The sequence below is a fragment of the Empidonax traillii genome, unplaced genomic scaffold, assembly GCF_003031625.1.
Source record: "Empidonax traillii isolate 1590-97213 ecotype Southwest subspecies unplaced genomic scaffold, ASM303162v1 scaffold84:size2688230, whole genome shotgun sequence".
Lineage (NCBI taxonomy): Eukaryota > Metazoa > Chordata > Aves > Passeriformes > Tyrannidae > Empidonax > Empidonax traillii.
Window position 1 is genome coordinate 2,091,420 of NW_020955277.1, and position 15,358 is coordinate 2,106,777.

The window sequence follows — 15,358 nt, forward strand, 5'->3', positions numbered from 1 at the left end:
TAAGAGCTGCAAAGCAGTATTTTGAGTGTTTCTAAGCACAGTACTGAAATGTTATGTTATTAAACAGCAGGAATAAGGTCATACCCAACAGACTCTGAGGGGGGCACTGAGGGGTACGATCCAGATGCTGGGGTGGTCTCTCCTAAGGAGGCCTCCTCCGGTGGTATGGGGTGATGTTCAAAGAACTTGGAGACAAACAGCAAACTGTGAGGCAAGAACAAAACAAAAACAACCTAACTTGTGCAAAACCCAGAAGCTTCACAATATAACACCCACAGACTACAAGACACCCCCAAAAGTTCACTGATCAGAATCTAAATTTTAAAATAAACATTACATTTACACATTAAATCTGCAAGATTTGTTAAAAATATTATTTACTTCAGAGAGGAACAGAAGATCATGCCTTAAACACAACCTTTGTGGAAAGTAATTTTTCAATCTTTTAGTTGGATTGCAAACATCTGGTTCCTCAAGAATGCACAACCTATACCTATATGTTGAGTACATAAACTTATTTTAACATTTGCACTGATGTAACACCAAAAAACAAATGTCAAATGGATATAACTACATAATCCATAAACCCTGAGCACAAACTCTAGAGATGCCCATGTAAATAGTTACAACCATAAGATAAAACTCAATTAATTCTTGGGGGAAAACTAGCATTTTAAATTTTTCATTATATGAAAATCTATTTAAAAGACTTAATAGTCTCTTCTAAAACTGATGAAATAGAACACAGAGCCATTTTACACCAGATCCTTAACCTACATCAAAGACTTAGACAAATAGATCAGTAATTCAATTGAAGAACACGACTGTTTGGGACATTTTCTTTTGTTTCTTACCTAGGCATTTATCTTGCTAATAGATTTGTTTTCAATCCCTGTAAAACTAACTGCAATTTCACTATATTCAACTGGTGTCTCTTAACATTTTTTTCAGGTTGAAGAGAATAAACACAGAGCTAAAAATTTAAACAGAGGCCCTAGCCATCACATAATAAAGAACCAGTTTTGATTAATAATAACAACTGTGAACAATGAGAAGTCTGTCTGATACAATCAAGTGCTCAGCAATCCTACTCATGCTTCAAAGAAAGCACTTCACAGTCCAGCAAAGAAATATGAACTGGTTGTCTGAGTTAGCAAAGAAAGAATATGAATTAAGCAGTCTCACAAGAACAGTTGAAACCCTATTTTTTTTCTTTCAGGCACCTCCTCTGACTTCCTGAATTCCAGATTTAATGCAAGAAACCACTGACAGCTGTACACTTACTAAAAGGCTCAACTGGAAAACCAATTGCGATTACTTACTCAAGTTGGTCATAATTAACACACATCAGTGGCACTTCTGTGCTGCAGCGCTGGTGAAATTTGTAGCCACATGTCTGGCACCGGAATCCCTGGAAAAGCAGCTTTCGACAGAAGTCGCAGAACGCTAACGTGAAGAATGTTTTTCGTACCTACGACGTAAGAGATGGTCACAATTACACAGAGCCCTTCTGTAAACCTGAGACAGCCTATTGGCTTTTGTCTCCCTCAAATGCACTCAACAAGCCTCTTTTTTGATACTAGAGCCACAGTTTTATGTACCAAACAGATACAGCAGCAAATCTGAAGCAAAACTGCACTATTATCATGCTAGGGACAAACATTCAGGATTTAATTGGATACAACCTATAAAAACAAAAGCTGCTGAAATATTATCTCATCTTCTAATTTTTCCAGGAGCCAAATAACATTTCTGTCCTACACTCACAGAACTGGAAATACATATATGGTTTATATATAAGGCTTCAATGTATATTTACACATATAGTTTTAATTTTGATTACTGAAACTCAAATATTTAGAATCACAAAAGGGTGATCATGTATTATTCCCAAATTACAGGGGGGAGAAATGATCTAGTTAATCTTCTAATATAGATAAACCTTGCATAGAAACACAATCTAGTTCCGTTACTACATGTATCGATCAAAATTTCAGAAGGATATTAAAAAAACGTTAAGCCTACTACATTTCATCTAACTAGCCATAGCCCAACTAGATTGAGTAAAATATTTTAGGCAGCTTGCTGATAAAATGTTGGTATTTTTAAAATTGAAATAGAAGGTCTTTCTTCCCAATGTGACAAACTATTTCCAGGATTTTGTATTTAGCTGGTACCATTTAGATGGATTTTGTTTAGCAGCTTCCATTTACTTGGTGCCTTATCAGGTCAAAACATATTTGTGCACCAGCATCATTGATGATGTCAGCACTGCTCTGGGAATAGTTAGTTCATTAGTTAATTGCTGCTGCAGAGCCAGCAGGGAGGCCCAGAATACATTTTATAGATACAGCAATACTAAAATAGTAGATTGTTATTACAGCTCTGCAATGCAGTGCTGATTTAAACCTCCTACATTTATAGACTTTAGAGGGTGTATTCCATCCAAACCTTAAAGTTTTAAGGGTGATCAAGTACTCTAACATCACTTACTTCAAATACAATTCTATCTCATTCACTTAAGCTACTGTGATTAAAAACTTCTTTTGCAACTCCCACCACATGCCACAGATAGAAAATATTTCAAGTTGTTGATTTGAATTTGAAAGTACAAAGTTAATGTAACCCTCCTCAGTATCTCAGAAAACGAACATACAAAATTGTGTGTCGTGAGTGGCACATTCTCCAAGACTTCCACATGCAGCTCCTCTCCCGTGAGCCAGGAAATGTCTGTGTCCCAGCCAATTGGCTTCTTCTCCCTAAAGTGCAAATAAGCCTCTCATTAGCATCAGAGCACAAGCCCTTGCACGTCTCTTGCCCAAGTTGTGAGATCAGCTAAAACGTTGCACTGTGGGGGTTTGCTACTCAGGCTCTAAATGCCGGAAATTTTAAAGGCAAGACACAGTAGCACACAGCAAATAAGGCACAGCTTCCCTGGACAAACTGCATGAAGGAAAGGCACCTTTTTCCAGTCAGCTCTAGTAGTAGCCAATTCCTTGGTTCCAAGGTGAAAGATGCTTTTTTGATCAAATAAAGTACCTGCTGCGTAAGAGTTCCACAGAGATGGCTAATTGCGCGAACTAAAATAATCTACAAACTTTTTAGGCCTGAAAATTCTTTTTTTTCCCCCAAGGGAATCCTTGTTTTTAGTTAAGAATGCATTATAACCACGTGAAATAAAACCAAGAAGTTAACACAACCTATTTGCTTGGCTAGCCAGAGTTTGATTAATGGGTGTTTTGCCAGTAGTCTATAAGCTCATATTACTCAATATTATGCCTGAGCCTTTTTCTAGGAGTTTGCCATTCTTTCCAACATGTCTTCGAGGTACAAATTGTTCTAGTGAAAAGTATCATATAATTCTCAACTTTGAAAACAACTTCCACAACCCTGGATAGAACTGGCCATACTGGGTAGCTCCATTAAGGGATTCCAAGAACAAAAGGCCATCCCACACAAACCATACCCATCTTGTATTCTGTAAACAGCACAGCATTCTGGAATAAGACCTCTCATCATCAGAGCTTTCTTCAGGCTGTCTCGGACTGTCACTCCACATCTTGCTGGAACCTAGAGGTCAAATAGGAAAGAAATTCTTTAAAACAATTTCCAATTTATCTCCCCAAACTGACGCAAACATTATGACCCTCAAGCGCTACAACGCACTCCTCATGACACATTACAGAACAGTAGGTCAGAGTTTTTCAAAACCTTTTTTGTAGCGTGGAAAACTTTACTGTTGAACAGTATATGTGAAATGGAGCTCAGATAGAAGAGTGAACAAGCTCTACACTTCTACTAACATTTGGAATGAAATCTTCACTCAGCTCCAAAAGTGACTTTCCAACTTTCCTCAACTGGAAGAAACCGGAGACGCAGCACATGGATAGCTAGTAACTATATTACAGCTATAATTTCACAGCCCGGCCTGAACTTCACTGGGGAAACATGCCAAGTGAAATTAAGTGAAGGAACTAACTTGGACTGCACTCAAAAAAACATTACTATAAAATGTAAATATTTTATTTTCTACTTTTAAAACAGAAGATAAGTATACAAACAAGTAAAACAAAACAGTCATCTGAGTCAGGCAAGACCATCACCTCTCACTTTAACCTATATTTGCAACTCTACAGATGCTTCTTGTATGAAAAACTCTTCTGTTTCACTGTTTGAAAAGTTTAGATATGTAACAGAACGGGAAGAATGGAGGAGCACACAAAGACTAGCCAAACCAAGAACTGCAAACCATGCAAAGGAAAGATGTTTTCCTTGCCTCTACTCTATTCCAGCTGTAGGCATATCTTGTATGAGTAAGTACATCATCCCTATGTATACCTGTGGTGCAGGTATACAATTGTACACAATCTAGGTGTACCTACATAGTGTCGAGCCATAAAAACCCCCAACACATATTCTGTGGTTAAGTGTAGTTAAGGTGTTGAATATTATCCACTTACTATTTCAAAACTCAATAGTGAATATAGGTAAGACTTCAGGTACTGTACATACTGGGACATCTCCTATGACCACGGACAGAACCTCAAACACAAATCAGAAGAAAAACCCACAAACTCAACAAACACAAGAAGCCTGTCTGAACACCTGAAACTCAATTCTAGCTTGCTAGTGGCTTAAGCCAGAGCCCTCGGTAGCCAAATACAGTCTTTTAATCAGCTTCAACTGGCTTTGGATCAGAGCCTAGTTTTTGCTCCTTGCATTTAACTTTCCATGGGTATTTAGGGGCTCTACGTCCTACTTAAGGATGACAGGGGAAAGTACCTTTGTGAACACCACTTGAGGATATGCTATATATTGCATCTCTAGAACTCAAACACATGCTCTTTCAGAAGAGACAAAATAAAAGAATATTTTGCTTCACCATCTTCCTCCCATTAACATGGAAGGGCTCCTTATAGGATATTTGTGCATTTCATCTGGTCAACGCAAACATTTAAAAAAGAGAATTTCTCTTAATTCCTTGAAAAAAACATCCGATAGCATACTGCTTTACAAACTTGATACTCAGCCTTAAGTGACTTTGGTTTACACATGACATTCCTGTTTAATGCATCTTTTTATTAATCTAAGTAACTTCTTCCCATCCCAGAAGTTAGCACCACAGCTTTCAGTCACTTGTAGGTCATTTCTGCAGAACAAAACGTCCTTGAGTGTTACTAACACCCATCACTGATATTAACAGGGAACCTGGGAGCCCCTATTATCGTTAATAAAGTCAACAACATTCTGTTGTAAAATTCAGCTGTCTGTTGCTTAGGTCTCTTCCAAAGTAATTGCTCACAGCAAAACCAACTGTTCATAGGGCCATTCTGTGACTGGTATTCCCTGCTCCCAACCCCTGAAAGCATGGTCACTATAACCAGCACCCTTCTATGAGGCAAGAAACCATTCCCTGTGCTCTCTTTCCCCTCATTATCAACCCCTGAAGGTCCTGTCAACCAAGGAGACAAAATGAAGATTTCTTCTTCCCCTCAGTTCCTGGGTGCTATGTTGGCTGCTCCCTCCCTTGCCACCCTAAAGGCCCCAGGCACCCAGGGCCACCAGGTGATGGCAATGGCCTGGCCACAGAATATGGGAGTCTCAGAGCTCTCACAGCACTGTCTATAAATAAAGCGGACCCCAGTCCTAACGGGGGAACTTGGACTGTGCAGCTGCTGCTGCACAGTGAGATCTGGGATCCACCAGTGCCCAGGGATGTCCTCTCCTTCCTCCAAGAATTGAAGGAGTGATTCGTATTCTTTTATATGAATGGTGAGTCTAGATTATGATTGTTATATTGATATGATGCATGAAAGATTTGTCTTGGTGTGCAAAGGGTCCAGAAATAAACGAGGTCATATTACAAATTCTGTATTATGCTACTTATAAATTGTACAATACTGATTCTGCTTGTAAAAATCATGTGCCATTCTAATAATAAATTCTGTGCTAATATCTTGTTACAAAAATAATTATTTAATTGTACCTATGATTAGTGCCATCATCATCATTCTTCCAAGGATCCCCGAAAGAACCTGTCTGTGCCCTCAGTGTCGGGTGACAAGTTCTCCTTGCCTACAACATATATATATATTTACAAATACAGTGTAAGTATTTTTAAGGATCTGACTAAAATCTCTGAGGATTTCAGAGGTGTGCTCCAACCTCCCACACACATTAGGTCCAATCAGGAGCCATTTTGATGGAACAAGCAAGTGTTCTTTGGCTCAAGGCTATTTTTCCTCTAAGTATAGCTCCTGCTGGATTAAGGTTGAGTCCCCACAGACAATTCAGGTCCACCTTTCCAGCAACCTCAGTTACTCCACCACAGTGGAAGAAGAAAGTGAAATACTGACAAGGTGACAGACAGACAATGGGGATGAATAGGGAAATGAAGAGAACCAGGAAAGTGGTTGGGTATTAAACAGAAATGGGAGGAGAGAGTCAGGACAAACTTAAGAGCTGACCAGAGAAAGCACGTGTCTATTGGGAGAGGGAATTGCTATCAGCAAGCTGGTGGGAAACAAACAAGCAGGACAGAGGGAAGATGGTCTGAAGAGCTAAATGAGGCAGAGGACAGGAACTAAAGATGTGATGAACTACCTTGTAGGGGAGAACTGGTTGCCAACATTTGGGGAAGTACTGGAAGCACATCCTGAACAGGAAGCTTTCATGCTGTGATTAGGAGAAAAGGTGGCTTGTTTTGGATAAGGAGCATCAGAGGGAAGGAAGTGCCTAAAAGAAGCCTTACAAGCCAGCACAGAGAGGGAAGAGGTTCTAGCTCAGGCAGAAAACTCCAAGGCAGTAAGTATTAAAAGAAACCAGGTTAGTAAAATCTTGACCCAGGTGAGAGAACAGAACAAGACAAGGAGGAAACGCCATGCAGAGGGAAGGTGACTAACATTAAACAAGAGATAAGGAGTCTTGTGCTCACTGGAAGACATTTTCTTCCTCCAACACTCCATAAATGATGACAATATCCTCCAGTAACTCAAGAAGCAAAGATCTGCACCAGGAACCTAAAAGTTCCAATGCTGTTAATGAATTACACTGGTGTAAATAATGCCATTTCAGGTGGTTTCTATTTTTTTTCACCCCCTCTTTATTTTGCCAAAAATCAAAATTTATGAAGTTACAGGATTTCTTTTAAGAGATCAATGAAGTCAGAAATGCAAACTCTCAAAACTTGGGAAGGAACAGAATGAAGGTTGCCTACAGCAACATAAGTGCAATAGGATTACGAAAAATGTGCATGAAACATCTTGCTCACTCATCATTTGCTATTTCTCAGTATTACTTTCCCAAGTCCCCTTCATTAAAATCCAAGCCATATTTATGCAACTTCCAATTAGAGACATGGGTAGAACATTTGTTCTCTTCACTGCCATTTGCAACAAGATCCAGCTAAAAAACAGAGACTTGTTTTGATTACTTTCAAAAATCACCACGATCCTGAATCAGCATCACATTTAGAACATTCTCTTACAGAACTCCTGAGCAGAGAAACATAAGGCTAAATTAAAAGAACTTAGAGCTAGAATAAATCCCTGTGGTATTGATTAATCATTTTCCCAGACTGGTACAGCATGGTCTATCACCATCTGTGCATGTAGCCCTTCAGCCCCCTCCTTCAGTCCCTACCAGCACCTGCTGTAAAGCAGAAATGCCACCCTACAAAGCATTCCCTCTGAAATCTGTTCCTGCCCCATCCCCTTTTTACCCCTAAAACATGGCAAAGTTAAAGAAAAAACCCTCTCCAAGAAAGCAATTTGGAGAGCAACTCAGAATTAAGAAAAAAAACCCAAACCACCCACTTTTTTTTTTTCCCCCCAGCTAGCAGACCCTGAAGCAGGAATTTCAGAACAGCTTCTTGCTCACCCCTAGCCAGAGGGAGGGTGTGCAGCCCCCCAGCCCGGCGGTTCAGAGAGCCGGAGCCCTGCAGCCCCACACACAGGAGCCGGCAGCTCCCGCACGGCAGGCGGGCACCACGGCGGGGTTATCCGTTCCATCCACACTTCTGTCAACATTCCCACACAGCATTTGAACTGAATCCCATCAGCGTTTTTTGACAAAATCGGTTCCCCATGAGAGTGTTTCTTATCTGCTCCAAAATACGCACTCTTATGACTGCAATCCAGTAAACTGAACGAAGTTTGAGCTTTATTGAAACACAGAGTGCTTAATTTTATTTCAAATCCATTTTGTTTGTGTCATCTGGTATCTTTTTATCTGTTTTATAACTAAGAGAATCTAAATACGTTTCCCAACAGTTACCACCTAGAAACTCACGTTACTGAATTAGGGGATGCACTTCCAAATTGCGATTGCTAAGGGCTTTCTTTTTAGGATACTTATATACCTAAGATTTGTAGATCAGAAAAGGTTTAGGCTTTTATAGCAATTAGAAAGTTGATTTAAAAACTTTCAAAAGTGAAGACTACGCAACAGTGTGGGCTATACATTACTAAGGAATAGTATAGAAGCTGCCAACACAGCCTGTGAGGTGTGTTCAGTGTGTAGCTTAGTAACATACTGGACAAATTAGTTTACCTGTGCATCCTGAATTGGGCAAGTAGTGATTAAGGAAGACACCAAAACACATGCTCAAGTTTGCAAATGTTAAGTCTCAAGGAAACAAATGAAAATGATTCCAGATTCCAAAAATTCTCAAAGCAGTCTTACTACCTAAACAGATTAAACAGAACTATAGATCTTAATTTCCTCATTTCTTTCACTCATGTGAACTATTTCTAAGGACAGCAAGTCTTCATAACAACATTGTTGATATATATTTAGTACTGGAGCTACAAGCATTTAAGTAATGCATAATAAATCACTTATTTCTGTAAATCAGGTCATTCCCGATTCAGTAAGAAATTCAGGGCTATGTCCCTAAATAACTCTTACATCACTCTTCTAACATCAGAGCAGAAACTGGCATAGTGTAAGTTAAAAATGCTTCCTTACACCAGTGCAGTTTCCAATATTTTAGAGCAATAAAGAAACTGAAGAGACTCAGAAACATTTAAAAAAAAAAATCAATGTAAAGGTATTCTCTGAAAGTGGAGAGGCTGGTCAGCTGTATCTAGTATTATACTTCTCAAAACTAGTTAGCTGGCTCTATTTTTCCTTCAGCCTTGCGCTGTAGTCCAGCTCACTTTAGCCAAGTGTTGTGTATGTAAGGTATGTAAGGTATGTATAACACACCTTAGAGCTTCAGAGTAATTCAAAACAATTAAGCAGACTACTGGGTACAGTAGTGGAAATATTCCAAGTAGCATGAATTTGAAATATCATTTTAAAGTATTTATTTGTTTACCACAACAAGTACACCCTGAAAGATCATGCTTTTCCCCCTCTGATACCTGTAAGATTAAAACATGACAGCCACGTGCTCACAGAATTCAATGTGTTGGGAGAAAAACAGGCTAAGCCATATTTTTGCCAAATAACTAGTTTGGTCTTCCAACATGTCAGGTTTTCTTGTAAAATCCAAACACAATAACCACATTTAACTTCTCAAATACGAAGGACAAACATTTAACCAAACCACTCAGCCACTTCTTACAGCACTAACTTTAACCTCCTTTGTGGCAAAAAAACCATAAGATGATACTGAACATCACATCCTCTATAAAATAAAGAACACGGTTTTTAGATACAGTTGTTCTGGATTTCAGAGCATGAAGCTCTGTCCAACTTTCAGGAGAAAGTAGCATTAAAGAAAATACTAATATGTTCTATTAAGAGTGTAAGAAAAATGACAAGCAATTCCATTGTATTGAACCTTGTTTCCAGGGGAAGTCGAACAGAATTTACCCATTCTACAAAGCCATTCCCGTTCCAACAAACACATCCCATTTGACTTGCAAAGACACCCATTTGCAACTCCAATGCAAGTAACTGTACTCACTTGCAGAACACAATGGGACTGATTTACGTCAGTGCAGAAATATTTTTGCAAGAGTTTACCATCACTAAACCACACCGGATCAAGCTGGTTGTGCCCAGTCAACATCAGCCTCCACATTACCATATTCCACACTTTTGAGGGACAGCTCCCAAAAACTGTTCAGAAGAACAGTGATCATTTCTAAGGTGACAGTAGAAAGCAGCGTCACCACTTTAAAATTTTAGTTAGGGTGAATACCAATGGCAGAAGAAGATGTGTGAAGACTGACAGTGACCTACTAATAAAATAAAGTTTGGAAGAGATGGCTTTAGCCTTCAGACTTCAGAGAAATCATCTAGAATATTTTTCATCCAGAAAAATATCTGCAGCCATTCTATGGGTATCAAACCCCTGGACTCAAAGGTTTCTGTTCTCTCTCCAAACCAAAACCCAAATGCATTAGAAATTTAAGGTACAAAATAGTTCAAATAAATCTTTGTAATAATTCAGACCCAGAGTCCACCTGCATAGATTCCTGTCTCAGATTATCACACTCCAAATGCTTTAAAGGCAGGGTGGGGGCAAGAAACTACTGCAAAAGGGCTAAAATTCACATCCTTCTCTAAACTATTGCAACAGATCCTAAAAACAAATGGATACTTCCATGTCCAGGTAATATATACATTCTCTACAAATATTAAAGCCTTGGTTGGCTAGTTTGCTTAAACAACATATGAAGCCATGAATTTAAGTATGACTTAGTAGACATGGAATTAAAACATTTATTATAATTATTTTCAGATTTGTGACTTGCATTCCATTTCACTGAGCACCTGCCTAACACATTATGATGTAAAGGAAGCATACTCCAAACAATATTTTCTTCTATCATTCATTATTTCTTACAGCCAGACTTTCCATCTCTTAAGGAGTAACTAAGCACTCCTTACTTGAGGAATACTCTTAAAAAACAGTGATCAATGTTGCACAAGGCATTCCAGATGACAAGTCATCAATTTTATAATGGCAAGTCTTCAATATTGTTTGACTTTGCAATCTAAGACAGTGTGTCAATAAAACTGAAGTAGATTTAATTATTCTCTTTTAAACACACATGCCTTTGAATTTACCCAATATTGAGTTTAGCCTGGGGTGAGTTATCCCTGGCAGGCAGCTAAGCACCACCAGCTGCTTGCTCACTCCCCGCACAGTGGGATGGGGGAAGAGATACTGGAAAGACAAAAGCAAGAAAACTCCTGAGCTGAGATAAAAGACAATTTACTAAAATGAAGGACCAACTTTTTCTAGTGATACAGAAGCAATCAGACACTACTGGCAAACTGATGCCCGGTCAGTCCCCGAGCAACAGCAACTTTGGAAGAAGTCCCTTCCATTTTACTGCAGAGGATGACATTGCCTGGCATGGAATGGTCCCTTTGGTCAGCTGCGGTCAGCTGTCCCTGCTGTGTCCCCCCTACTGGCTGGGGGGACAGTGGGAAACTGGGAAAGCCCTGACCCTGTGCACACCCTGCTCAGCAACAGCCAAAACACTGCTGTGCCATCAGAACTCTCTCAGTGACTGCTCTAAAACACATCATCACAGGAGCTGTGGTGAAGAAGGTGAAGTCCACCCAAGCCAGGCCCCAGCACAGTTTGCTGCAGCACTGCTGCTCCCCTTGCTTCACTAACACCTCTAAAGACACACTCTCCAGGCTTCCTTGGACATGAAGGAATTGCTCATCATAGCTGCAGAGTCCATTTCATTGTACAACTTCTGTGATTCAAAAAGATTTTCTTGCTTATTGACAGCCTAACAGAGGGCTTCCATTAAGTTAAATTTCTTTGCAAGAAAAACTGGTAACTAAGTCTCTAATTTGACTTGCCTTTCAGCAATTCCATAGGTAGGCCGATAGCTCTCCCAGATGATCCACATATGTAAAAAAAGAACCAAGTGAAGTTTACTTGAAAGTAAAATTTACGTGAAAGTAAACTGCTATTTACTTCATGCTACCAGCAATATGATGCATAAAAATTCCAAAGCATTCAGATACATTCAGCAGCCACCCATTGGCATAGGCTAAAAATAAACTCAATTTCTGCTGCATGTTTGGTATAACACAGGAGGTTTTGTATTTTTTGATTAAAAAACCTAATCATGTCAAACCAGGTTGTAATTAAATGCAAGAAACTAGTTTATTCAGTTGTCTGAACATCCCATCTCTGAATTTTCCTTATACTTGACAGGTGAAACTGGTAGGACAGCTTGGATGCCTGCAGAAATCCAGTGCTTACTACTCAGCCAGCTTGAGGCACAAACTCATGGCTATAAACTGCAGAAAGCAAGATGCAAATCTTAAGTCAAAAGAAATGCTCTGAGTACCAGATTTAAAAGCAGAACATTTGAAGGATCCCAGTTGTGCGTGCATGATGAATTAATTTATGCTAAGAATTTACATAGGATAAAAATAGCTGATTCTTCCAGTCTTCACGACTGCAGAGAAGATCACATGATTGCTTGCCTAATTAAAAGGCAGATGTAGTAATAAACCAAGGTGTGACAAGAGTGAGACACTTGAAATAAGAACTGTCCCCATGCACAGCATTCACAGTCCTGTTTAGTTTCTGTAACTCTTAAGAGTACAAATTCTCCCATTTAAAAAGTCAGTCTCACATTTGCGTTTTGAGAACTTTCATTAACTTTGCAATACACATGTAACTATGAAACGTGTGTGAACCACTTCAACACAAAGTGGAAAGGCTTCACTGGCCCAAATTGATGCAGAGTTTTTACATGCATCGCCTCAAATTACTCTTAAACTTCAGAAAAAAGCAAAACAAAGAACAACCCAAACCCACACAATCTTCTATAGTTGAACATAGAAGAACGGGAAACTTCTTTTTTACCCAGAGTATTACTCTTGGTTTAGAAGCTGCCATAGAAGTTTTTAGACCTCAAGAATCTGCAGGCAGCTGAAGTACCTGGAGGCCACCAGCCTTTCCCAAAGCATGCAAAGCATGAACTATTCTTTTTTCTCTGTTGTCATTCCCCCTTGATTCACTGTCACTATTCAGACCACTGTGGAGAGAATTCAAAAGGACCAAATCCACTCCTTGCCCACAATAACAGAAAGAGAACAGGCAGTGGGGCTGCGAGAGGATCCCTTATAAACTCACTAGGCAGAGCAGTGGAGGCTCCTTCCCACCCTCACAGCCACTCCACCAGAAGACACGAAGCAAACACCTTCCCTGGAAGCTGGAAATGCGCAGCAGACACCAACAGACAACACCGAAATGGAAAGCAAGAACCATCCCCACCTGATGCCTTTCAACTGCCCATCACTTCTTACACCTAAACACTGTTTTTCTATAACTTCCCACACTCCAGGACTCATACCATTATTCAGGACTGCTCATTTGCTTTCAGACTGTTTTTTCCCCAAGTGTAACTACTCGGCCAGAAGGGATTTCTTGGCTAATACAAGCAACTTATATGATCTTGTTCACAGAGTACTTGAGTTAGAAGCCCCTCTACTGTATTCTCCTCTTTCCTACCAGACCTCACTACAGCACGAGCCATCTCCTAATATTGGTCCTCTGTGCAGTTATGACCAGTTTTAGCTACTTGTTTCTATACCTTATATTAAGTGGCTTTTCTCAGAAGCCTTTATTTCCTTCAGTATAAAGTAACATGTGGCAGATTTAAAGACCAACAGAGAGTATGATTATTCACACCACATATAACCATGCCCGTGGAATGCCTTACCACAAGAAAAATTCCTAGTACCCCTAACATATGTTTAATGGAGACTGAACAGAGGCTTTCCAAATAGAAAACACTTAAAATCATAAAATTCATGAGTGACAAATAGCTCAAATTTGGAGGGAGAATATCATACATGCCTGCCCTGTTCTTGTGCTCTTTCACTGTGACAAAGAGATATTCCAGATACGTCCACAAAATGTTTATTCCATTCCAGGTTTCAAAACACTTCCCTGCAAGGGACCAGCCAGAATTGATGAGCCACAGGAAAACTGTCTAAAAATTCTTACTAATGCTTTAATGTCTGCAGTGAGCAAGCAATCTAACAGAAGAAATCCCTAAATAATACTGTTTTGTCAACTTTCATATAGGAGAGCAAAAATTTAAACCATTTTTACAATTGGGAGTGGGAATTTTTCCTTATCCCAAACCTATCAGTTTTGAATTGGCAATCCCAAAGACATACAAAATATACTTTAACCAAGTCCTCAAAAAACACTCCCCTCAAACCCTCAAAGAGAAAAAAAACCCACCAAAACCAACACACAACTAGAAGCAATCCCACAAAAGGCTTAAATCCTGCCCTATATGCAAATACCATATTCCTGTTATCTTCACACATAGACAGCTTTTTATGCTCATTGCCTGGAACTCCTGCAGTTCATTTTAAAAACTTTTTCACTGTATTCTGCCTCCTACATTCTCCATGCATTCTCTCAGAAGTCTCATCAGTAAATAATGTAACATGCTTTTTTTATGACACCACGCTGTCATCTACATTCATTCAAGACTACCTCCCTTCCACCAAATCTCAGTATCTAACAATCTCTCAGACTTCCAGCAGCCAGCTGGAGATCAGAGTTCCTACTTCCCTTCCACACCCAAAAGCTCTTTCTCAATTAGCAGATTTATTACTTTCCACACCACAGCCATTTATACTCCTAGCCCAAACAAGTTTTGAACTAATATCTCCGTAAATTCTGCCACAATTTGGATAAGCTTCATCAATTTGTTCTGCAAAACAACTTCTCATCTCAGGTAGACTTTCATCATCTTTCACTTTTATTATTTCAACACCGTCCTCTCTGGCCTAGAACAAAATAGAACAAACCCAGTTGCACTGACTTTTCCTGGTCACATCTGCGTGGAATGCGTCTCCAAAGGACATGTCAATTGACCCAAGCCACTGAGGAAGGATGAAGTACACATATATATCTCTCTGCATTACAGGGGGAGGAACACTCCCCCCCCCCACCCCCAAGAGAAGAGCACTCAATCTGTTCTTTCTTCTAAGAGTTTGTTCAGAGAAAAACTTTTCTTCATCCCTTTCCAGGCCAACTACAAGGGAAAAGAAAAAAAAAAAAAATCTTCTGACACTATTCATTCCTTGATTCCCCTCCAGTTAACCAGGACAGTTCATAGAATCATAGAATCATAGAATAGATTGGGTTGGAAAAGACCTCCAAGATCATCACGTCCAACCCCAGTTATATGTTTTGCTTTCAGAAATGTTACATTTGAACTCTGCCCTGTAGCCAGATGAATCAAAATGCTGACTTCAAACTGCTAATTGATCATCATCCATAGGCTCTACCACATAACCGGCCAGGCTTTCCTACATTAGGAAAAGGTTTGTCCAATGCTCTGCCTTATGGCACACACGAAGAAACTTCCCATCAGCTACACTGCCTCTGCACCAAAAACAC

General features: G+C 39.5%; 1 protein-coding gene across 1 annotated transcript in view; it reads right to left on the bottom strand.

Moving 5' to 3' along the window:
• The window catches only part of BRAF (B-Raf proto-oncogene, serine/threonine kinase), a 76,855-nt gene that overhangs the window by 30,818 nt on the left and 30,679 nt on the right, over positions 1-15,358 (bottom strand). The window contains exons 4-7 of the mRNA XM_027881184.1: positions 3,467-3,570; positions 2,657-2,759; positions 1,323-1,471; positions 85-204 (exon numbers count right to left, since the gene is read on the bottom strand). Of these exons, the coding sequence (XP_027736985.1) occupies positions 85-204; positions 1,323-1,471; positions 2,657-2,759; positions 3,467-3,570 (476 nt within the window). The remainder of the gene's footprint in view (positions 1-84; positions 205-1,322; positions 1,472-2,656; positions 2,760-3,466; positions 3,571-15,358) is intronic.